We start from the raw sequence: 24,341 nt of genomic DNA, 5'->3' as shown, positions 1-24,341 counted from the left end.
TTTGCACCAAAAAATACTGAATTGGCGCAGGGGTGGTGGGGGTGTCACATCCTTACCGAGTTGCTGAAATAGCAGCGCCACGCTGGTGCCCGTCACTGGCAGACTGTCATATAGGGGCGTCTGAATCAGCTGACGGTCTCCGGCTCCCAAAGAGAATAGTTTCTGCAAAAAGAGAAAAGAGACTGTCATGGCCGCGTCGGCTGTGGGGACAATTCCTGTAAATCGCTCTCCCATCAGGCGTAAGAGGCTGGAAAAAGTTAAAAATAAAGAAAATGGCTGCAACATCTGAATGAACAGGTATATCTAGACTGGTAATGTCACCCATAATGCTGCTATATCACCGCAGCACAGCCATAATGAGGATGTAAAGGGGAAAGGTCAGCAGGAGCTGAACTCTGCCTTCTGCCTTTTGCACCCCTTTAAGAACAGGGAAGAACAGGCAGAGGTGTGCTATTATATGTGGTGAAGTAGAGGAGACATCGGATCAGCACCAATCATGAATCCAGTCTACAAGTAGAGCGTGGGAAGAAGGACCCAGGTGTGACCCCTGAGGGGGGCGACGTCCGCACTGTACCTTCACATGCCCCAAGAGAGCGCTGCATTTTCTATAATGAATCCTCAGACTGGTCATATCCTCTAATTCCGCCAGAGCAGGAAAATAAAGGGAGACCAAAAAATAACTACAACGGTAAACTAAAGGCAGAAGTCGTGCTGCGGAGCGTCATTACCTGCGACCCGCCGGCTCCTGGGATGATACAGGTTACGAGGTTGGCGACCAGGTTCTCCAGCGACACATTCAGACTGTCCACATAAACGGTATAGATCAGCCCGAGGCAGGCCTGCGAAAGAGAACGACAAACGCAACGTCAAGGCAGAGAAGACACCCCGTCGGGACCGTGGGCACGGTGTAGTATAGGGTGCTGTCATCCGTAAGAAGCTCTGCACTTAGAGCGCAAGCTCTTCTGCCAAGAACATTAGTTACAGTGACTGCAAACTCTGCTTACTGCGGGACGTGAAGATAAATAATGGAGGGTTTTGTTATACTGACCCTGAATATTTCTGGATAGTCTAATCTGGACACCAGCACCAAACTCTTCGGAGCAAACACTTGCGCTGGTTGAATTAATCCAGAATCGTCATCGTCGCCATCGCTGTGATCGTGCTTTGTTCCCTGACAAGTATTAAAAAGATGCAATAAGTTTATAAAACAATCAAATCTGCAATCGGAGAATAGAACATTGTGAGTATACGCAGAAGAGGGTCTATAAACTATCGCGGGGGATGCACGCACATTAGTGATGAGCAAGCGTGCTGGGAGGTGTTATCTGAGCATGCTCGTGTGCTAACCAAGTGTCTTCGGCATGCTCGAATTATATGTTCGAGTCCCCACGGCTGCATGTCTTGCAGCAGTTCGAAAGTCGTAATACATGCAGGGATCGCCATGTGTTGCAAACGAACAGTTTGGGTAGCATGAATCGAGTGACAGGCGACCTTTCATTAAAGAGCAAAGGTGACATCACTGAGGATGTGGCCAATCAATCACTAGAGCAGTGGTGACATCACTGAGGATGCAGCCTATCCGTTCACTAGAGAGCAGTGGTGACATCACTGAGGATGCAGCCTATTAGTTCACTAGAGAGCAGTGGTGACATCACTAAGGATGCAGCCTATGAATTCACTAGAGAGCAGTGGTGACATCACTGAGGATGCAAGCTATCCATTCACAAGAGAGCAGTGACATCACTGAGGATGCAGCCTATCCATTCACTAGAGAGCAGCGGTGACATCACTGAGAATGCAGCCTATCCATTCACTAGAGAGCAGCGGTGACATCACTGAGAATGCAACCTATCCATTCACTAGAGAGCAGTGGTGACATCACTGAGGATGCAGCCTATCCGTTCACTAGAGAGCAGTGGTGACATCACTGAGGATGCAGCCTATTAGTTCACTAGAGAGCAGTGGTTACATCACTAAGGATGCAGCCTATGAATTCACTAGAGAGCAGCGGTGACATCACTGAGAATGGAGCCTATCCATTCACTAGAGAGCAGTGGTGACATCACTGAGGATGCAGCTTATCCATTCACTAGAGAGCAGCGGTGACATCACTGAGAATGCAGCCTATCCGTTCACTAGAGAGCAGTGGTGACATCACTGAGGATGCAGCTTATCCATTCACTAAAGAGCAGCGGAGATAACAAAATTACAGCCAAACTACCTTGCAAATACCGTAGCTTCATACAGAGGAGGAGAGCTCGGGGAATAATCCATTTGCATGTTTTATTTCCCAGAGAGCATCGCATAGCCCATACGTCTCCCTACTCACACCTTAGATCCTCAGCCATATTACCAGTACTACAACTAGAATAAACAGGGTCTGCCCTAACACCGAGCTCGCCTTCATCCCCTGCAGCCAGGTCCCATGTTGTTTTATAGAGATTTATGGCTATTTCATAGTTTGGAGCGAGGCTCTGATTTATGGTGGTCAGAGTCAGGGGCAGGACTGACAAGCCTCTCGCCAGGTCTCCACGGTTTGATCTCGGCAGACTAGATTTGGTAAGTGACAGGAGAGTCACGCAGAGATACGGCTGCCGTCAGGGTGGTGTAACTCTTCAGGAGCAGATTCAGACAGGACAGACTGGTAAATTCTCTACCAGGGCAGATCCGATCCATCAGCCCTGCGACGAGGCCGGGAACCCGACTGCTGCCTTCACAGCTACACAGCTGGGAACATTCTGCTAGAAGAAGGGCTCCCACAATTCCCACACACATGCATTTGTTGATTTTCTCAGATATTCTGTGTGACCAGGGAAAAAGCTAAACAAAAACCGAGGAGTCGTCACACATCTACAACTGCTAGGATGCAAGGATGATGACCCGTCCTACCTACCAGCGGTACATTAGCGGACGATCAGCCCACTCCTCTCCTGGAATACTCTGTTCTGCCAGGGATTCTACTTCTACTGTGTAGCCATCAGCTCCAGACCTCACACAAAATACTGGATGGTCCGACTGTTTCTACTATGGTGATTTTAACTTGGAATCTCCTCCATTATCACCAAATGTCTCTCCTGAAATACTCTGTGCTGCTCGCGATCCAACTACTACTATGAAACCATTAGCCCAAGAACTCCTACAAGATCAGCATACTCTGCTCTCAAAATACTGGAAGACCTTGTTCTTCCTGCTAAGTTCGTACTCTTCTGAAATACTCTGCGCTGCTTGAGATCCTGCTCCTTCCAACTATGTAGCTGTCAGTCTGACATTCTACCAGATCAGCGCGCTACTCCTCCTGAAATACTCTGCGCAGCTGGTAATCCTACTATTATGTAACGTTCAGTCTGACATTCTACCAGATCAGCAGATTACTTCTCTTTAAATACTCTGCGCTGCTTGAGATCCTGCCCCTTCAGCTATGCTGCCGTCAGTCTGAAATTCCGCAAGATCAGAACACTACTCCTGAAATACTCTGCGCTGCTTGAGATCCTGTTCTTTCCTTGCCATTGCTCTGTGACTTCCTATATGATCAGCAAACTTTTCTCCCAAAATCCTCTGTACAGCTGGGCACCTTGCTACTACTATGCGGGTCCCAATTTGTGTTGTCCCCAAAGATCAGCACACTATTCCCCTGCGACCCCACTCCTTTCCCTCTGTACCGCTCATAAAAATTAGCTTACTCGTCTCCTGAAATACTATGTGCTGCAAGCACTGTGTATTGGAAATCTTGAAAAATCAGGAAAAATGTATAAGACATGTGTAGGTCTTATGAAACTTGCATTAGTAAATAAGCCCCGCCACCAGCCGAGTGATCAGGCCTAGAGACATAAGCCTGGACTTGCCCTTTAAATCTGTATTTTTCTATGGGAAAACAAATGAGACAATGACATTTATTTTCCGCCTGGTCCTTGTTTTCTCAGAGTCGATCGAGTTGTGGAACATTCCAGCGCAGCGCCGTTATATAAGACGACACCTGGCCTCGTATAAAAATCTGCGCAGCGAGAAAACAGATCAATTTATCAAACCAGAAGTCAGCGAGTGTAATCCTTCCAGCGGTAAATGGCGCACTCCTCGCCGCTCTGGAACATTGTTGCGGTGGGGTTGCTACCAAACAAAAGACTTGTGAAGAGGACACATGACAGGGGTTATACTCCATGATACAGTCCAATCAGGAGCCATCGCTAACGATCCGGAACGTGACGCCAGCAAGATGTTAAAATCCACCATAAATAAAGGGACAAGAACGTGTGAGAAGTCCACTGATGCAGCATTCTCTACACCAAGTTCATGCACTGAAGCATTGGATTAGCTTTCATGTTCATCCTGAGCTTCTTGATTCAGAGTGTCATTCAATGATTCTTTTAGTCCTCCTTGGTCCCATCCTTGTACTCCTTACATACTAACTTTCTGCAGAAGGTAGCGGGATTGGACTTCAGAGGACTGGGGTAAAGTTATTTTTTTCAGACATTTTTTAATGTCTGGAAGAATGACTGTCTGGAGAAGGAAAGGTGATCCTGTGACTGTCCCTGCAGCACTGTCCCTGCAGCACTGTCCCTGCAGCACTGTCCCTGCAGCACTGTCCCTGCAGCACTGTCCCTGCAGCACTGTGCCCGCGGTCCTGTTCTGCCCTCCTGCTTATTGCAGATGTTTCGTCTCTCGTGTCTGTTCTGGATCAAACAATGTTTTCATTCTTCTCTTATCCCTACAGATTAGACCTTGCCAGAACGAAAGATACAAATTAACGGCTGTTTATCCCGATCGTTTCATCCTCACAGGCAGGCAGAGCGAGCGGCGGTCACCTGTTTACAGCGTAGAGTTGTTTGCTGCAAGCTTTCCAAATTTGTATTAAGTTGCTCCCATTCATGTTTACAAGGGTCAATGAGGAACGTGCTTTCTTATGAAGGCTGATGTAAGATGATCTGCCAGAAGAAAGGATCTTTAAGACCAAGTTTAAGAGCGTAAGTAGCGCTCGAAACGCGTCTGATGATGAGACCCCCCAGGTCCTCCCCTCACACCTTAGAATGAGGGTACATTCGTTTTACTTTTTGTCACAAATTGTAACTTTTTGCGAATAAAAGAATCTATTTTACATATATCTGGGTCAGAAACTGGATCCTTCATTCTTCTCCTGACCAGAACTAGCAGACTCATAGGGATATATGCGGACACAACTTTGGGACAGGAGACCCCCGGCCAGTCTGGGAGTTGTGGTCCGTATAAGAAAAAAGTAACACATTTATGTAAACCAAGTCTTAAGCCCAAGTGGATCATGCCAAATACTATAACTAAAAAGATGGAGAGAGAATGAGGGAAGGAGGAAGGAATGGAAGACAGGAAAGTGAAGGAGAAAGAGCAAAATATAGAAGAACTAGAATAGTAGAAAGGAAGGAGGAAAGGAGAGAGGAGACAAGAAAGAAGTGACTGAACAGTAAAGGAAATGATGGAAGAAAGAAGGCAGCGGAAGGAGGACTGTGCACAGGAAGGAAGGCGCAAGAAAACAGAAAGAGCCGAGAAGTGACTGAACAAGGAAAGAAATTAAGGAAGAAGAGGAAAAGGTAAAGCAAAGAAGGGGAAATGGTGGGAGAAAAGAAGAGGGCGGGAGAAAAAGAAGAGAAGGGCGGGAGAAAAAGAAGAAAAGGGCGGGAGAAAAAGAAGAAAAGGGCGGGAGAAAAGAAGAAAAGGGCGGGAGAAAAGAAGAAAAGGACGAGAAAAGAAGAAAAGGGCGAGAAAAGAAGAAAAGGGCGGGAGAAAAGATGACAAGGAGACAAGTTGTAACTGGAAAAGGTTGAAAAGGAAGAGGAAACAGCATAGTACAAAGGAAAGGACAGGGGAAGACAGGGAGCAAAGAGGGAAGAAGACAGGATTAGGGACCAATAAGATGAGAAGTGACTGAAAAAGGAAAGAAATAATAGAAGAAAAGAGAGGGAAAGCAACAAGAATAGTATGAAGGAAAGGAAGGAAGGAAGAAGTAAAAAAAGTAGTGTAAGAAAACTAAGAGAGACTGAACAAGGTAGGAAACTGTAGAAGAAGGGAAGGTGAAGCAAGGAAGATAGATAAGAGAATGGAGGACAAGAAGGAATAAGGAAATGATAAGAGAAGGGAAGGATGGAGATTTGGAACAATGGAACAGCATATAAAGCAAATATATAAGGAGTGAGGGACTGGAGGATAAAAGGAAGGAGGAAAATGAGGAAAGGAAGAGGAAACAGAAAGAGGCAAGAGAGGAGGTAAGGGGAAGAAGGGAGAGGTGGGAAAGGAAGACGCGGCTCTAATTCCCACACATTTCTCCATCCTTATACAGGAACAGCAAGTTCTTAAAAAATATGCCAGCTCAAACGCATTCTAGTTTTGCCAGCACTTCGCACAGAGGGCCGCGCACCATGTTGGCACATTGCGCTCTTCATCTCGGGCCACTGGCCTGGTTATATTAGGGCATGTAGCCGGTATTTTTGGCTGATTTGTTAGGAAGTTATTTTGGACTTTTAGTCCCTCGGAACAAATCACAGCATCTGCATTTTACTTGGATGGACAGAGGTAAAAAATAAAGAAAAAAGCAGAAGCCAAGAATTTCTCCCAATATTGAAAAATGTAATGGATTTATTTTGTGGAGAATTGCGCAAGTTCCCAGCAAGCGTTCCTGGTGCGTCTCCATCAGGTGGTGGAGGTATCTGATGAGGGGGCGCAGAGCGCGGCAGGACGGGGCGAGCACGGCAGCTCGATCACAAGTCACGTACTGCGGTATTGCAGAAAGTACAAGAGGTGATGGTTGTGACCCTGGAGCTCCTGACTCATCTCTCAGCGATGCTCGGACAATCAAACCAACACAAAGCCAAAACACGTCATTAAAATAACCAGAAACAGATAAAGCATGAAGAGGAACCGCTCCACAACATGTCAGCCGTCACCTCACTACTCCTCAGGAGGACCGTGCCAGGAGATCGACACGAGTCAGGAACACAATGGGGGTCATCAATACAACAGACACGGTGGACAGGACTGGCAAGGGGGCGACAGACGGGGGGTGGTGATTGGGGGCAGACCGCCAGCGAAAAGGACAGACAGACACTGAACTGGGGGCAGGAATAGATGCAAAATGTCTTAACAACAAGATTTTTGCATTAATATATGTAGGAAACCTTGTATTTCTCAACATTAAAATTCTGCAAATGTGAAAGTTTCTGCATCTAGAAGAGTGTTTCAGCTACTTACTCCTACTTCTACAAAACAATGGAATAAATTCAGCTTTATGACGGGGGAATGAGTGCACGGGTTTTGCAGATAACCTCATTGGCCACAAGTTGGGGTTGGTTGTCTATCGCAGGGGGATGTGAGAGCTCAGCCTGATCCCAAGGATCCACTCCTAGCTATCCTAAGGATAGATCAATATCATAGTAGTGCACAAGTCTTAGGCTGGCATAATAGTGGACAACATCATTAAAAGGGGTGAAAATAAATTATCACCTATCAACAGTAATAATTATGGATCGGTGGTGGCCCGTCTACTGGAACCTGCAACAACGGGCAGAACGGGGCACTTTTAGACTGCAGCGGCATTGGGTTATGGGACTGATGAGTGCTGCATTCGGTTTTTTCCAGCAGCCCCATAGAGAATGAAAGGAGCGGAGGTCAAGAAAAACAGTCTTTTTTTCTAATACATCTGAATGAGGCTTTATCTGGGCTAATGCTCAGATGGAAGAACGCAAACGCACTGCTGCTCCGTACTGATGGGGATTAAAGTGCCCCGTTCTGCCCATCGGTGGGGATCCCAGTAATCAGATCCTAATAGGTGATCACTCACATTCATTAAACAACCAGCAGGAGCTTATAAGAGAAATTGGGTTTTATCTCCCTAATGAGGTCGGGAATCTGCATTTTTTAATATTCTGGGAGATAGTGGGGAAATCGCCTAATTCCTGTCCTAAAAAATACATTGGTTAGATGATTTATTTTTAACATGATGAATGGGTAGAATGTGAAGACAAATATAAAAACTTTGACAACAACTGAAAAAAATTTGCAACAGCGCCTATAATTTGGGGTTCCTTGTCATGTATGAGTTTTAGCTGCCTGTTATATTGGCCCCAGGAGACTCATCCCAGGAACGTCAATCTTGAAGACTGATTAGCGGTAAGAGCCCAATAAACAGAAGGTCGCGCTCCGGAAATCTCATTGTTTAATTTTTCGGAGACGCGCTGGCCAGATCCATGGATGACATAAGGATGATTGGGCTGAATCTCGTACAGGAATGCTGTAAAAGAAACACTGGGGTATTGCATGTATAAACGGACACAGATCTACGAGCGGGTCAGGCCAAGTTTAACATTTGGTCAATACTTGATCCTGTTGCTTAAAAATGGCGGCTGATATATTGTCAGTGACCTCATTGGGGCGGTAAGCCAAAAGCGCCTGATTCTCCGCACCTCCGCCGGGCAGGAGGCTTCTATCAGGGAGCAGACGGACGCCATCATATAAAAAGGCTGGACTTGTACTTCTTCCTGCTGGATCCACTCCTGGCATTGACTGCATGTGTGATTTCAGCCTTACAGTCTATGGGAGATACAGGAGCAACTTTTTAAAATATTTTTATTTTATTCATTTTTACTACTTTTGGTACTGTTTTTTTTCCCCCATCGTTTGACTGCACTTGGATTTTTTTCCTCTACTTTTTGGTACACTTTCTACAAAAATTAATATCATTCAATAGTACAACTCGTCCAGCAAAATTCAAGCCTTAACATGGCTATGGAGAAAAAACTAGAAAGTTATGACTCTTGGGAGAAAAATACAAATTGCAAAAACGAAAAATTGTTCAAGCCCAAAAAAGTTTAAATAACCATCCAGTACTTGAATATGTAACACTGGGTCTTGCAGGAATAATGCTGTGCGGTTATAACAAGAAACTAGTAGAATTTTGAATGCAGCTTTGAATGTGGCTGGAGTATAAGATGGCAATAAACAGCGGAGGGGTCCTGGCAGCAAGGACCGCCGATATGAAGAGCATCACTAGCATCGCCAGCAGGAGATCAGATCTCATCATCTGCGCCATATCTCCACATTCTGCTGGTAATTGTGTGAAAGAGAAATATCTCAGACTTCAAATGAGATTAAATGCAGAAGATTTCACTAATGCGAGTTATTGCAAGATTAATCGCGCTGAACGAGCGCCCGGGAATCAGTCACAGCTGCAGAGTTCTGGAAACTCCGAGATCTGGAGTCTGCTGGGACCTGGGGTCACAAAAATCAGATTAGGTGGTTAGAAATGCTTCATAAACAAAACCAGCAGAGCCGCATGTGGGACCCTCCAGACCGGCGGCGTGGGAGGCTTTACTTAGATGGCATGTGCTGATCATCCTACAACGGGCAGCTCGATTCGATACAAGGTCCGCGCAGTTACATCTATATAATGCTCTGCCCCGGCCCTCTCACCAACAGAATGGGGGCGACCCCAGGACTGCCGCCCCCAAGAGCGGGTGACCCCAAAGCTGCTGCCTCCAAGTGATAACGACCACAGGCTGCCGCCCCTAAGCGAGAACAGCCACGGGCAGCCGCAATGACCACGGGCTGCCGCCCCCAAGCAAGAACGACCACGGGCTACCTCAACGACCATGGGTTGCCGCCCCTAGGCGAGAACAACCACAGGCTGCCGCCCCTAAGCAAGAACAACCACGGGCTGCCGCCCCTAAGCGAGAATTACCACGGGCTGCAGCCCCTAAGTGAGAACGGCCACGGGCTGCCGGCCCTTATAGAAAGGACTACCACGAGCTGCCGCCCCTAAGCGAGAACGGCCACGGGCTGCCGGCCCTAAGCGAGAACAACCACGGGCTGACGCCCCTAAGCGAGAACAATTACGGGCTGACGCCCCTAAGCGAGAACAATTACGGGCGGCCGCCCCTAAGCGAGAACAATCACGGGCTGCCGCCCCTAAGCGAGAACAACCACGGGCTGCCGCCCCTAAGCGAGAACGACTACGGGCTGCCGCCCCTTGGCGAGAACGACCACGGGCTGCCGCCCCTAAGCGAGAACGACCACGGGCTGCCGCCCCTAAGCGAGAACGACCACGGGCTGCCGCCCCTAAGCGAGAACGACCACGGGCTGCCGCCCCTCAGTGTGGACACCCATGTTTCCACTCTTAAGAACAAGCCAGCTGCCAAGCCATCATGTGGACACCCTGGCAGACACATTTGATGAGGACACCCTGGCTGCCACTCCTTATGGGGGACACAGAGGCTGCCCCCCCCTTCAGCCCTCGATGATGTGACTATAGACAAACACTATGTAATTTAAGATTCCAACAAGTGACTCGAGCTTAGATTGTATCTGGATGTAAACTGTACAGCGATGGTCGGAAGTGGAGCCATGATTCAATTTAGAGTTGGACGGTGAATGGAATCTCATCCCCGTGACCCCGCACCCTGCGCCAAATCCTTCATATCAGTCAATATTGGTGCGGGGGAGGATTGATTTCATGGTGTTTACAAGAGCTTGCGACTGCTTAATAAGGGATTAGCAGAAGACATTAGTAACGAGGAATATGATTCCAAACCTCGAGATATCGAGAGAAAGAGCAAGAAACGCTGACTCCACCGTGACACGGGCGTTATCTGCAAGAATCCTGATAAGACGCCAGATGATCCCGCAGAGGGTCTGTCCGTGAACGCGGGGGAGAAGAAGTCATCGCAAGAAAAACAGCTTCTTATTCCAGACTTATTTTTAAACAAGTGTAAAAATCTCCGGTGTCAGAACTGACGATGATTGCAATGTCCGGGTATAACTCCAGGCTCGTGTGATGAACGGCTGCACTCAGTCAGGACGGCTCAGTCACCGCCATCTGCCCCGAGCACCGTACGGGTAGTCATTAGTGTATGTATCCGGTACTAGCCGAGCCCTATAGCTATTGCAGATGACAGGTTTGTTTCAGTGTATCAGTGTGGACAATAATCTGTGTGCGAAACAGCTGCACTGAAACACTGTAACAAACCCAAAGTCTTTGGATGGAAATAGAATTGTTCACATTCACCGACAGCAAAAACAGATCATGGAAAATAATGGAAGACAGAAACATTGAAGTGTAATTAGCCAATAGTAACAATTTCAACTGCAATTTGCAATGCATTCATTTTATTTTTAATTTCTTTTTTTTAAAGAAATTTCCACCAGTGCACATTGGAAGGTTGCAGAATTCACCTTTATCACTACGGATGATCCCTTTAAATCAGATTTGCATTGGCGCAGTGGTGACGCATTCTCTCACCTGCAGGTTGATCTCCGCCTCGTAAAACGTCAGACATGCGCAGTAATGGCGGTCCGAGTCGATATCCGTTAACACTACCACGAAGAACGTGGGCTGCTTCCGCTCTCGAGAAAGCTGCCATCCACCTGGCTGACAAAACTGCAGAAGATAAAAAAAGAGAAAGATCTGTTAGACTGATGAACATGGGCTGCACGATGCCATGCGGAGATCACCAGAGGGCAATGTGTCAGGGACCGGGCACCAGAAAACACATAAGCCCCCCGGAGAGGGGACGTCCCTGACCGCACAACTAGTCTGCTAGATAAAACGCAGGTCATGGGTGGCTTTCCAACAGGACACATTGACTTTCAGCACCTGTCTATAGATTACTAGCACATTCAGCCCCTTCCCTCCACATGGGAGAAAATACTGTGCTGCTGTGAATCCTGCACCGGTTATACAACTTCCATTCTCTGAGCTCCCCAAGGGCAGCGCTGTCCTCTCCTGAAATACTCTGCGTTGCTGTGCATCCTGCTCTGCCTATACAACTTCCACTCTCTGAGCTCCCACAAGGGCAGCACTGTCCTCTCCAGAAATACTCTGTGCTGCTGTGCATCCTGCTCTGCCTATACAACTTCCACTCTCTGAGCTCCCACAAAGGCAGCGCTGTCCTCTCCTGAAATACTCTGTGCTGCTGTGGATCCTGCTCTGGTTATACGACTTCCATTCTCTGAGTTCCCACAAAGGCAGCGCTGTCCTCTCCTGAAATACTCTGTGCTGCTATGGATCCTGCTCTGGCTATACAACTTCCATTCTCTGAGCTCCCACAAAGGCAGCACTGACCTCTCCTGAAATACTCTGTGCTGCTATGGATCCTGCTCTGGCTATACAACTTCCATTCTCTGTGCTCCCACAAGGGCAGCACTGACCTCTCCTGAAATACTCTGTGCTGCTGTGGATCCTGCTCTGGTTATACGACTTCCATTCTCTGAGCTCCCACAAGGGCAACACTGTCCTCTCCTGAAATATTCTGCGTTGCTGTGGATCTTGCTCTGTTATACAACTTCCATTCTTTGACTCCCACAAGGGAAGCACTGCCCTCTCCTGAAATACTCTGTGCTGCTGTGGATCCTGCTCTGGCTATACAACTTCCATTCTCTGAGCTCCCACAAGAGCAGCAATTTCCTCTCCTTAAAACTCGGTGCTGCTGGCGACCATGCTCCTTCCACTATATAAAATTTTAACCTGCTTGTCCTCCACTGTTCTATCAGAAAATACTCTGTGCTGCTGGACCCCGAGCTCTTATTCCCTTGCCACTCGGCTTTTCCGGCTACATATACAATTGAAAAAGGACCGACATTTATTTGCGGGGGAAACTGATTATCTTTAGGTTTAATCTCTTCAATCCCAGAAAATGCTACAAGATGTGGGAAGGGAAATGACACAATTGTATCAGCGCCGCTCGTCTTGATAAATCCTTGTAGATGTGGGGACGGAATAATCGTTTTATACTCGGGAATTTCTGCTCGTTGGACTCCGGTCGTCTCTTAGATAATGGATTCCTACAACACTCGGTCAGTGATCTGTTACAAACTAATGGAACCAACATCTCTGGATGAGATTTGCCTTTTTGTGATTCTTCCCCATCTTTATGGGGCTTGCACTTGCTCCTCTCCCATCTTCCGCACACCAGAAATGGCCGAATGTGGATCCAGAGCAGAAATCTGCACCGCCAGAGCCAAGCCGCTCCGCTGCAGAGCAGAGTGTAGTGTCCAGGATCTCACACCGTGGAAAGGGTTACAGAACGTGTTTATCTCACGCTTGTTGGACCTTCCAACAACTGTTCATTTCCTAATTCCCTGAGGCTTCGCCTTACTGATGGAGCTCGCAGCTGCCCAAAAAGTTTTTATGATCCATACGAGAATCATTCAGAGGAACATCAAGGCCAACACATTCCATGAAGAAATGAGAAAAATGAGGCGCTAAGTGCCAAAATATTACTTACACCGTCCAGGAGGAGAGTACGGGACCTCGCCAAGGTGTCCTAGAAAACCCTCAGACAAAAAGTCACAGGGAATATAGCAAAGGGCCTAAACCCAGAAAGTATGTAGAATCCACAGCTGAGTCATTGTGTACATTCATGACATTATCGGGTACATCCAGTATTATACTCCAGAGCTGCACTCACTATTCTGCTGGTGCAGTCACTGTGTACATACATTACCATTACTGATCCTGAGTTACATCGTGTATTATACTCCAGAGCTGCACTCACTATTCTGCTGGTGCAGTCACTATGTACATTACATTACTGATCATGAGTTACATCCTGTATTATACTCCAGAGCTGCACTCACTATTCTGCTGGTGCAGTCACTATGTACATTACATTACTGATCCTGAGTTACATCCTGTATTATACTCCAGAGCTGCACTCACTATTCTGCTGGTGCAGTCACTGTGTACATACATTACATTACTGATCCTGAGTTACATCCTGTATTACACCCCAGAGCTGCACTCAATATTCTGCTGGTGCGGTCACTGTGTACATACATTACTGATCCTGAGTTACCTCCAGTATTATACTTCAGAGCTGGTTTTCGAGGCTGGAGGGTCCTTCCTTGTCCCCTAATTTCTTTTTTTGCACAGATCATGGGAACGTTTACGAAGCAAATTCTTACACATTTCTCAGACAATCAAGTAAGAATCCATCAGGATTAGTGAGAGAATGCACATTCCATGAAGGAATGATAATCCCGGCAGAACATGTCTCGCTAATCCAATGTTTTCCAGGTGTCATCATTACCCATGGATTTATGCGGAGAGTCAGACCCAGAAATGGAGGTTCTCAGTAACAATGGAGGGCGCAGCGGAGGATGGATGGAGCGGACCCTGACAGCCCGCAGCGCTGCCCCACAGGTTTACACAGAATGCCAGGACCCCGAAGAGACACAAAGCAGGACAGGAAATGTGCAGATTCCACTGCTGCCTGCAAGCAAGAAGGAGAGAGGAGGACACAGAATCTCCTGTCCTTTTAATTGTCTTAAATGAATAGTACACATGAAAATGAGAAACTTTCTAACATATCTTATCAGAGGAATCTGCTTCTTCCTCCTCCTGGACTGATCTCTCATTCTCTAAATTCTCAATTAATGGATACAATCTGACTTCAGTAAAAACAGATTTTCCTATAACTGAGAGATTAGATTAGTGCCTATAAAGTTCTATGGAGAACGGTAACTTTTCTCAGAAGAACTTGCAGCAGGATGTCTGTGTCCGCCTCTAGATCTTCCCTCCTCCATAGAATTTTAAAAGCACCAACTGTGATCTCTTATCTTAGTAATGGGAATAAAAGTCTTCACGGAATACATTTTAAGCCTGAGCTGAAAGATCCATCCAAGAGGAGAAAGAAGTAATTTCTCTGATCAGATTTATTACAAAATTGCTCATGTCTATATGTTTTGATTTATGAAGTAATAAAAAATTAATATAAAATAAATAAAATAAAATGATGGTTACTCTTTAACACCTCAGAAAGAGAAGAGGAGGCGGGTGACTTCAGGAGAAGAAATGTCATCATTGTAAGATCCTCTAGTGCTTCCTCACCCTCCCCAGGTCCACAGCTGAGCCTCTGCTCCTCCTGCTGTGTTATTGTCTGCAGCGCTGACATCATGTCGATAGCACTGCAGCCAATCAGTGAGATCAGCGGCTAATACCATCAACTCAAGTTGAGCAGAGTTATTGGCTGTAGCTCCATTGATACGACGTCAGTTCTGCAGGCCATAAGGCTATGGTCACACGTTGCGTTTTTTGCTGCGTTTTATTGCGGCTTTTTTACATTTTACAGCACCAACAAAAGCCATGAGATTTCAGAATTCTCATGCACACACACTTTTTTCCTGACTGAACTGGATAACTGCTGCGTTTTTGAAAACTGCAGCATGTCCCTTCATTCAGTGTTTTTGCACAGTATTTTCACCCATAGAAAGCAATGTGTAGGAGCAAAAATGCTGAAAAAAACGCAGGTATTAGGTTTTGCTGCATTTCTGGTGCAAAAACCTAAGGAGGTTGCATCATGTTTTTTGGGGAGCACTAAACTTTATCATCGTGCACAAGAGACAACAAAAAAAAAAAAAAGCAGAAAAAAGTGATTTTTGTAAGCAGCTTCTTTACTACCAAGAGAGTAGGTTTTGCCTGCAGGAAAAGAAAACGCAATGTGTGAACATAGCTAACCAACATCAGGAGCAGTGTCGGATTCGGTGCTGGACCAGGGGAGGGTGATTAAAGACAAATTTGTGTTTTTAAAAAAACAACACGTCGGGGAAGAGAGATTTATTTTTAAACCAGAAAACCTCTTAAGAGGGGAAATCCATCCAGAAACCGACCACAGACATATACAAAACTACTAATCAAAAAAGAAGTCTAGCACTCATCTTCAGCAAACGTGGAATAGATTTATTTGTAGCACTTGAATCGTTTCAGTCCAAAGGGACTTTCATCAGTCACGTGCTAATGATAGCCAGTAGGGGGCTGTGTTCATGGGGAAAGAAACAGTACCCAATCAATGTACAAAGACGCCGCCACACTATAGGGCACAAAGGATAGGAGTAATATGACTTAGGCAGAGTGCTAGTATGGTGGGGCGATGACCACCTATAAAGTAAAACACCTGCAATCTGAGGATGATGGTAACAGGAGAAAGCGAGGCACGGCCTCCAGACACGGAGTCCACCGCAAGTCTTGCAGGTGTTTTACTTTATAGGTGGTCATCGCCCCACCATACTAGTACTCTGCCTAAGTTATATTACTCCTATCCTTTGTGCCCTATAGTGTGGCGGCGTCTTTGTACATTGATTGGGTACTGTTTCTTTCCCCATGAACACACCCCTACTGGCTATCATTAGCACGTGACTGATGAAAGTCCCTTTGGACTGAAACGATTCAAGTGCTACAAATAAATCTATTCCACGTTTGCTGAAGAGGAGTGCTAGACTTCTTTTTTGATTTGTATTGATGGTCTGGGAACCTAGTCTATGCACCATATAGTGACTGTTCACATGGTGTTTTCACTTTTTATATACAAAACTACTGACCTGACTATATTATGAGCATAACATAATATGCCCCGTGCTCAACCTCCATATCCTGCTTCTTAAAGGGAATATGTCAGCAGGTTTTTGGTATTTAATCTGACAGCAGCATAATATAGGAGCAGAGACCCTGATTCCAGCGATGTATCACTTACCCAGTTGCTTGCTGCAGATTTGATAAAATCCCTGTTTTATGTGGTACCAATCAGTGGTGGTGGCGTGGCAGGACTACCTGGCAGCAGGTCTACTAGTGCTCTAGTGATAATCTCCAGCAGATAAGTTCATTGATTTTATCAAAACCACAGCAAGCATCTCAGTAAGTGACACATCGATGGAATCAGAGCCTCTATCTCTACTTTATGCTGCTCTCAGATGGGGCAGCAAAAACTTGGTGAAAAATTCTCTTCAAATGAGTTACCAGTTGTGTACAAACCTCGATGTATCCTGTACTCACTACTCTATGACACGGGTGTTGATTTACTCATCCACATGTTATTGATACTAACGCTGATGTACAGTAATAAAAGGCCACTGATATCGGCTGCTCTTACAACTTCGCAAAAAAACAAAAAGAAATATAGTCTCTAAATATATATATATATATATATATATATATATATATATATATATATATATATATATATATATATATATATATATATATACACACACACACACACATTTTTTTATAGAGAAATATATATTTGCCTTCTCTCTCCCGTGATCCACACTTCTCCGGCTGCTTCTGCCTTAGTCCACAATCTTGAGTAAATTTTGATCTAAGGTTCTGAGGCCAGATGATGCCAGCCACAACCTCAGCTACCAGCGCCGCCATCACGACAGAACAAGACAAAACCAAACACAACAGAGACAAGAGCAGAAAAAGGCAAAACAAACAGGACACCTTGTCATACCTCAGAAACCGGTATAATGTCCTATGTAAACCTCAACAGCAGATCATTCCCCTGCAAACAATCAGAAACCTGATATTTGGGCTGGAAGGTAATGGCTAAACATCAACTTGTACTGCCAAATGGGATGAGACAAAGTCAAGTCATCACCAATCTCTCTAAAAAGGCAGACTTTATACTCTCAAAGATTTCTTGTAAAAGTTCAATATTTCCTGCTGATTATTACACAATGTATAATCTATCTTCTGTAATACTGAAAAATATATACAAGAACTCCTATACTGCCCCTATGTACAAGAATATAACTACTATAATACTGCTCCTATGCACAGGAATATAACTACTATAATACTGCCCCTATGTACAAGAATATAACTTCTATAATACTGCCCCTATGTATAAGAATATAACTACTATAATACTGCCCCTATGTACAAGAATATAACTACTATAATACTACCCCTATGTACAAGAATATAACTACTATAATACTGCTCCTTATGCACAAGAATATAACTACTATAATATTGCCCCTATATACAAGAATATAACTACTATAATACTGCTCCTATGTACAAGAATATAACTATTATAATACTGCCCCCATGTACAAGAATATAACTACTATAATACTGCTCCTATGTACAAGAATATAACTACTATAATACTGCCCCTATGTACAAGAATACAACTACTATAATACTGCTCCTATGTACAAGAATATAACTACTATAATACTGCCCCTATATACAAGAAAAAAACTACTATAATACTGCCGCTATACACAAGAATATAACTACTATAATACTGCCCCCTGTATACAAGAATATAACTACTATAATACTGCCCATATGTACAATAATATAACTACTATAATACTGCCCCTATGTACAAGAATATAACTACTATAATACTGCCCTCTATGTACAAGAAAATAACTACTATAATACTGCTCCTATGTACAGGAATATAACTACTATAATACAGCCCCTATATACAAGAATATACCGTAACTACTATAATACTGCCGCTATATACAAGAATATAACTACTATAATACTGCTCCTATGTACAAGAATAATACTGCTCCTATATACAAGAAATATAACTACTATAATACTGCTTCCCATGTACAAGAAATATAACTACTATAATACTGCTTCCCATGTACAAGAATATAACTACTATAATACTGCCCATATGTACAATAATATAACTACTATAATACTGCCCCTATGTACAAGAATATAACTACTATAATACTGCCTCTATGTACAAGAATATAACTACTATAATACTGCTCCTATGTACAAAATTATAACTACTATAATACTGCCCCTATGTACAAGAATACAACTACTATAATACTGCTCCTATGTACAAGAATATAACTACTATAATACTGCCCCTATGTACAAGAATATAACTACTATAATACTGCCCCTATATACAAGAAAAAAACTACTATAATACTGCCGCTATACACAAGAATATAACTACTATAATACTGCCCATATGTACAATAATATAACTACTATAATACTGCTCCTATGTACAAGAATATAACTACTATAATACTGCCTCTATGTACAAGAATATAACTACTATAATACTGCCCATATGTACAAAAATATAACTACTATAATACTGCCCCTATGTACAAGAATATAACAACTATAATACTGCTCCTATGTACAAGAATATAACTACTATAATACTGCCCCTATGTACAAGAATACAACTACTATAATACTGCTCCTATGTACAAGAATAAAACTACTATAATACAGCCCCCTATAGACAAGAATATAACTGCTATAATACTGCCCTCTATGTACAAGAAAATAACTACTATAATACTGCTCCTATGTACAGGAATATAACTACTATAATACAGCCCCTATACACAAGAATATAACTAATATAATACTGCCACTATATACAAGAATATACCGTAACTACTATAATACTGCCGCTATATACAAGAATATAACTACTATAATACTGCTCCTATGTACAAGAATAATACTGCTCCTATATACAAGAAATATAACTACTATAATACTGCTTCCCATGTACAAGAATATAACTACTATAATACTGCCCTCTATGTGCAAGAATATAACTACTGTAATACTGCTCATATATACAAGGAATATAACTACTATAATACTGCTCCTATGTACAAGAACATAATTGCTATAATGCTGCCCATAGGTACAAGAATATAAACTACTATAATACTGCTCCTACGTACAAGAAATATAACTACTATAATACTGCATCCCATGTACAGAATATAACTACTATAATATTGCTCCCTATGTACAAGAATAAAACTACTATAATACTGCCCCCTATATGCAAGAATATAACTACTGTAATACTGTCCCCTATATACAAGGAATATAATTACTATAATACTGTCCTCTATGTACAAGAATATAACTACTATAATAATGCCTCCTATGTACAAGAATATAACTACTATAATTTTGCCCCTATAAACAAGAATATATCTACTATAATACTGCCTCCTATATACAAGGAATATAACTACTATAATACAGCTCCCTATGTACGAGAATATAACTACTATAGAATATAACTACTATAATAAAGCTCCCTATGTACAAGAATATAACTACTATAATACTGCCCCCTATGTACAAGAATATAACTACTATAATAATGCCTCCTATGCACAAGAATATAACTACTATAATACTGCCCCTATGTACAAGAATTTAACTACTATAATTTTGCCCCTATAAACAAGAATATATCTACTATAATACTGCCTCCTATATACAAGGAATATAACTACTATAATACTGTTCCCTATGTACAAGAATATAACTACTATAATACTGCTCCCTATGTATAAGAATATAACTACTATAATACTGCCCCTATGCACAAGAATATAACTACTATAATACTGCTCCCATGTACAAGGAATATAACTACTATAATACTGCCCCTATGTACAAGAATATAAACTACAATACTGCTCCTATGTACAAGAATATGACTACTATAATACTGCCTCCTATGCACAAGAATATAACTACTATAATACTGCTCCCTATGTACCAGAATATAACTACTATAATACTGCCCCCTATGTACAAGAATATAACTACTATAATACTGCCCCTATGTCCAAGAATATAACTACTATAATACTGCCCCTAAGTACAAGAATATAACTACTATAATACTGCCCCCTATGTACAAGAATATAAACTACAATACTGCTCCTATGTACAAGAATATAACTACTATAATACTGCTCCTATATACAAGAAATATAACTACTATAATACTGGCCCCTATATGCAAGAATATAACTACTGTAATACTGTCCCCTATATACAAGGAATATAATTACTATAATACTGTCCTCTATGTAGAAGAATATAACTACTATAATATTACTCCTATGTACAAGAACTACTATAATACTGCCCCATGTACAAGATTATAACTACTGTAATACTGCTCATATATACAAGGAATATAACTACTATAATACTGCCCCCTATGTACAAGAATATAACTACCATAATAATGCCTCCTATGTACAAGAATATAACTACTATAATACTGCTCCTATGTACAAGAACATAACTACTATAATACTGCCCCTATGTACAAGAATATAACTACTATAATACAGCTCCCTATGTACGAGAATATAACTACTATAGAATATAACTACTATAATACAGCTCCCTATGTACAAGAATATAACTACCATAATACTGCCTCCTATATACAAAGAATATAACTACTATAATACTGCCCCTATGTCCAAGAATATAACTACTATAATACTGCCCCTATGTACAAGAATATAACTACTATAATACTGCTCCTATGTAGAAGAATATAACTACTATAATACTGCCCCTAAGTACAAGAATATAACTACTATAATACTGCCCCCTATGTACAAGAATATAAACTACAATACTGCTCCTATGTACAAGAATATAACTACTATAATACTGCTCCTATATACAAGAAATATAACTACTATAATACTGCCCCCTATATGCAAGAATATAACTACTGTAATACTGCCCCCTATATACAAGGAATATAATTACTATAATACTGTCCTCTATGTAGAAGAATATAACTACTATAATATTACTCCTATGTACAAGAACTACTATAATACTGCCCCATGTACAAGATTATAACTACTGTAATACTGCTCATATATACAAGGAATATAACTACTATAATACTGCCCCCTATGTACAAGAATATAACTACCATAATAATGCCTCCTATGTACAAGAATATAACTACTATAATACTGCTCCTATGTACAAGAACATAACTACTATAATACTGCCCCTATGTACAAGAATATAACTACTATAATACAGCTCCCTATGTACGAGAATATAACTACTATAGAATATAACTACTATAATACAGCTCCCTATGTACAAGAATATAACTACCATAATACTGCCTCCTATATACAAGGAATATAACTACTATAATACTGCTCCCTATGTACAAGAATATAACTACCATAATACTGCTCCCTATGTACAAGAAAACAACTACTATAATACTGCCTCCTATGTACAGGAATATAACTACTATAATACTGCCCCTATGCACAAGAATATAACTACTATAATACTGCTCCCATGTACAAGGAATACAACTACTATAATACTGCCCCCTATGTACAACAATATAACTACTATAATACTGCTCCCTATGTACAAGAATATAACTACTATAATACTGATCCCTATGTACAAGAATATAACTACTATAATACTGCTACTATGTACAAGAATGTAACTACTATAATACTGCCCCATGTACAAGAATATAACTACTATAATACTGCCCCTATGTACAAGAATATAACTACTATAATACTGCCCCTATGTACAAGAATATAACTACTAAATACTGTCTCTATGTACAAGAATATAACTATGGTACTGTAATACTGCCCTTTTAGGAATGTGAATGAGAATGTCCATGCATGTACAGAAAAAGAAGAGTATGTGGTGTATAGCTGAGGATGAATGTGCTGCACAGGGACTGAACTGTGTCTGGCTGCTGGACCTTGGAATTTCATTTGTAATCTTTTAAGGAATGTACTGGAGGACATTACTGGTGTCTAGGTTGGGAGAGGTCAGTCACCCTCGGTAAATACTAAGGCTATGTGCACACTTTGCGGTGTGCTCTGCGGGTTCTCCCGCAGCGGATTTGATAAATCTGCAGGGCAAAACCGCTGCGGTTATCCCTGCAGATTTATCGCGGTTTGTTTTGCGGTTTCCGCTGCGGGTTTCCTCCTATACTATTGATGCTGCATATGCAGCAATTTGCAGCATCAATAGTAATGGTAAAAATAATAAAACATGGTTATATACTCACCCTCTGACGTCCCGATCTCCTCGGCGCTGCACGCGGCGCTCCGGTTCCAAAGATGCTGTGCGAGAAGGACCTTCGTGACGTCACGGTCATGTGACCGCGACGTCACGGTCATGTGACCGCGACATCACCGCACGTCCTGCTCGCACACCAACCTGGATACCGGACGGCCGCGTGCAGCGCTGAGAGGTGAGTATAGCATTTTTTATTTTAATTCTTTTTTTTTTACACAAATATGGTTCCCAGGGCCTGGAGGAGAGTCTCCTCTCCTCCACCCCCGGTACCATCTGCACATGATCCGCTTACTTCCCGCATCATGGGCACAGCCCCATGCGGGAAGTTAGCGGATCAATGCATTCCTATGGGTGCAGAATCGCAGCGATTCTGCACAAAGAAGTGACATGCTGCGGAATGTAAACCGCTGCGATTCTGCGCGGTTTCTCCCGCAGCATGTGCACAGCGGATTGCGGTTTCCATAGGGTTTACATGCTTTGGTCTCTAAGCGTTGTACTGTATATGTTCCCTTTGATACATGACCACATCTATGCCTTGTACATATTGTTGTATATACCTATGTTTTTTTGTTGAGTTTTTCTCTTTTGTTGCATCATTATGTTTATCTTTTTGTTGTTCTCACTATGTAGTAACTGAGGAAGGTCCACAGGACCGAAACGTTTTATTGTCGATACTACACAATAAACCTTACAGCATCCATACTGAAGTTGAGTGCCGGGTTTGTTACATTGACTAGTTATAGGGTGTGGGAGCCTACCCGTGCACCTACGCCAGCAGTGCTCACGTTTAAATTCACTACATGTAAACGCTATAGAAACTGCTGCGGACCCGCAGCATAAAAATCGCCGCGGATCCGAGGTAAAACCCGCAAAGTGTGAACATGGCCTAATGTCTCAGGTCTGTGCTGTCTGCAGCATTATGTCCATGAGAAATTGTTGCAGTGTTGAAAATAGCAAATAAAAAAAAACACATTGTATATGAAAAGTTTTTGCTGCAGACATTTCTGCCTCTTGGAAGGAAAAACCGCTGCATTAAAAAAATGTGTATTATTTTCTGCGTTTTCTCCCAGTCAACAGTATGAATGAAAACCACTGTTAAAATGCTAAAATAACTACCGTACTTGAAATGGCTTCAAATCTGCGACTAAAAAACAAACAGATGCATTTCAGAAATCGCATTCACTTTGCTGGGACAAGTTAAATGCTGAGTTTTTTCCAGCAGAAATGAGTGGAAAAAAGTAACGAAAATGTGATGTGTGCACATACTCATAGAGTCCAAAGCTGGGGGGGGGGGCTCTCAGATTTGTGAGTGACCCTCAGCTTTTGGAGATGGATCGCTCAGGCTTCTGCTTGGCTGTTCTTCCATGCAGACTCCAGTCCATTACGACACTGAGTTTTGTGCTGAGAAACCCACATGCCTTCTGTTTATGTGACTGTAGGTAGATGTAATGTACAGCGCTGCAGTATGTGTTAGAGAGAATTCATTTTATCAGACACTGCTCCGAACACGGAACGTCTAATGGCTCAGCTCTCAGATTCTGCTGGACCTCTGCTCAATAGTATCAGCTCTTGGTCCTCTGGCACAGGAGCGAGGGGAGGCAGACAGGAGCGAGGGGAGGCAGACAGGAGCGAGGGGAGGCAGACAGGAGCGAGGGGAGGCAGACAGGAGCGAGGG

The 24,341-nt window shown here is 42.9% G+C and overlaps 1 protein-coding gene across 4 annotated transcripts in view; it reads right to left on the bottom strand.

Annotated features, from left to right (window-relative positions):
- Window positions 1-24,341, bottom strand: part of SBF2 (SET binding factor 2) — a 245,472-nt gene that overhangs the window by 149,293 nt on the left and 71,838 nt on the right. For all 4 annotated transcript variants that reach the window (XM_077287271.1, XM_077287272.1, XM_077287274.1 and 1 more), the window contains exons 3-6: window positions 11,252-11,389; window positions 1,049-1,171; window positions 729-839; window positions 57-162 (exon numbers count right to left, since the gene is read on the bottom strand). In XM_077287271.1, coding sequence (XP_077143386.1) covers window positions 57-162; window positions 729-839; window positions 1,049-1,171; window positions 11,252-11,389 — 478 coding nt within the window. The remainder of the gene's footprint in view (window positions 1-56; window positions 163-728; window positions 840-1,048; window positions 1,172-11,251; window positions 11,390-24,341) is intronic.

The sequence above is a fragment of the Ranitomeya variabilis genome, chromosome 2 (genome assembly GCF_051348905.1).
Source record: "Ranitomeya variabilis isolate aRanVar5 chromosome 2, aRanVar5.hap1, whole genome shotgun sequence".
Lineage (NCBI taxonomy): Eukaryota > Metazoa > Chordata > Amphibia > Anura > Dendrobatidae > Ranitomeya > Ranitomeya variabilis.
The sequence above is the reverse complement of the archived record's forward strand: the minus strand, read 5'-3'. Positions and strand labels throughout refer to the sequence as shown.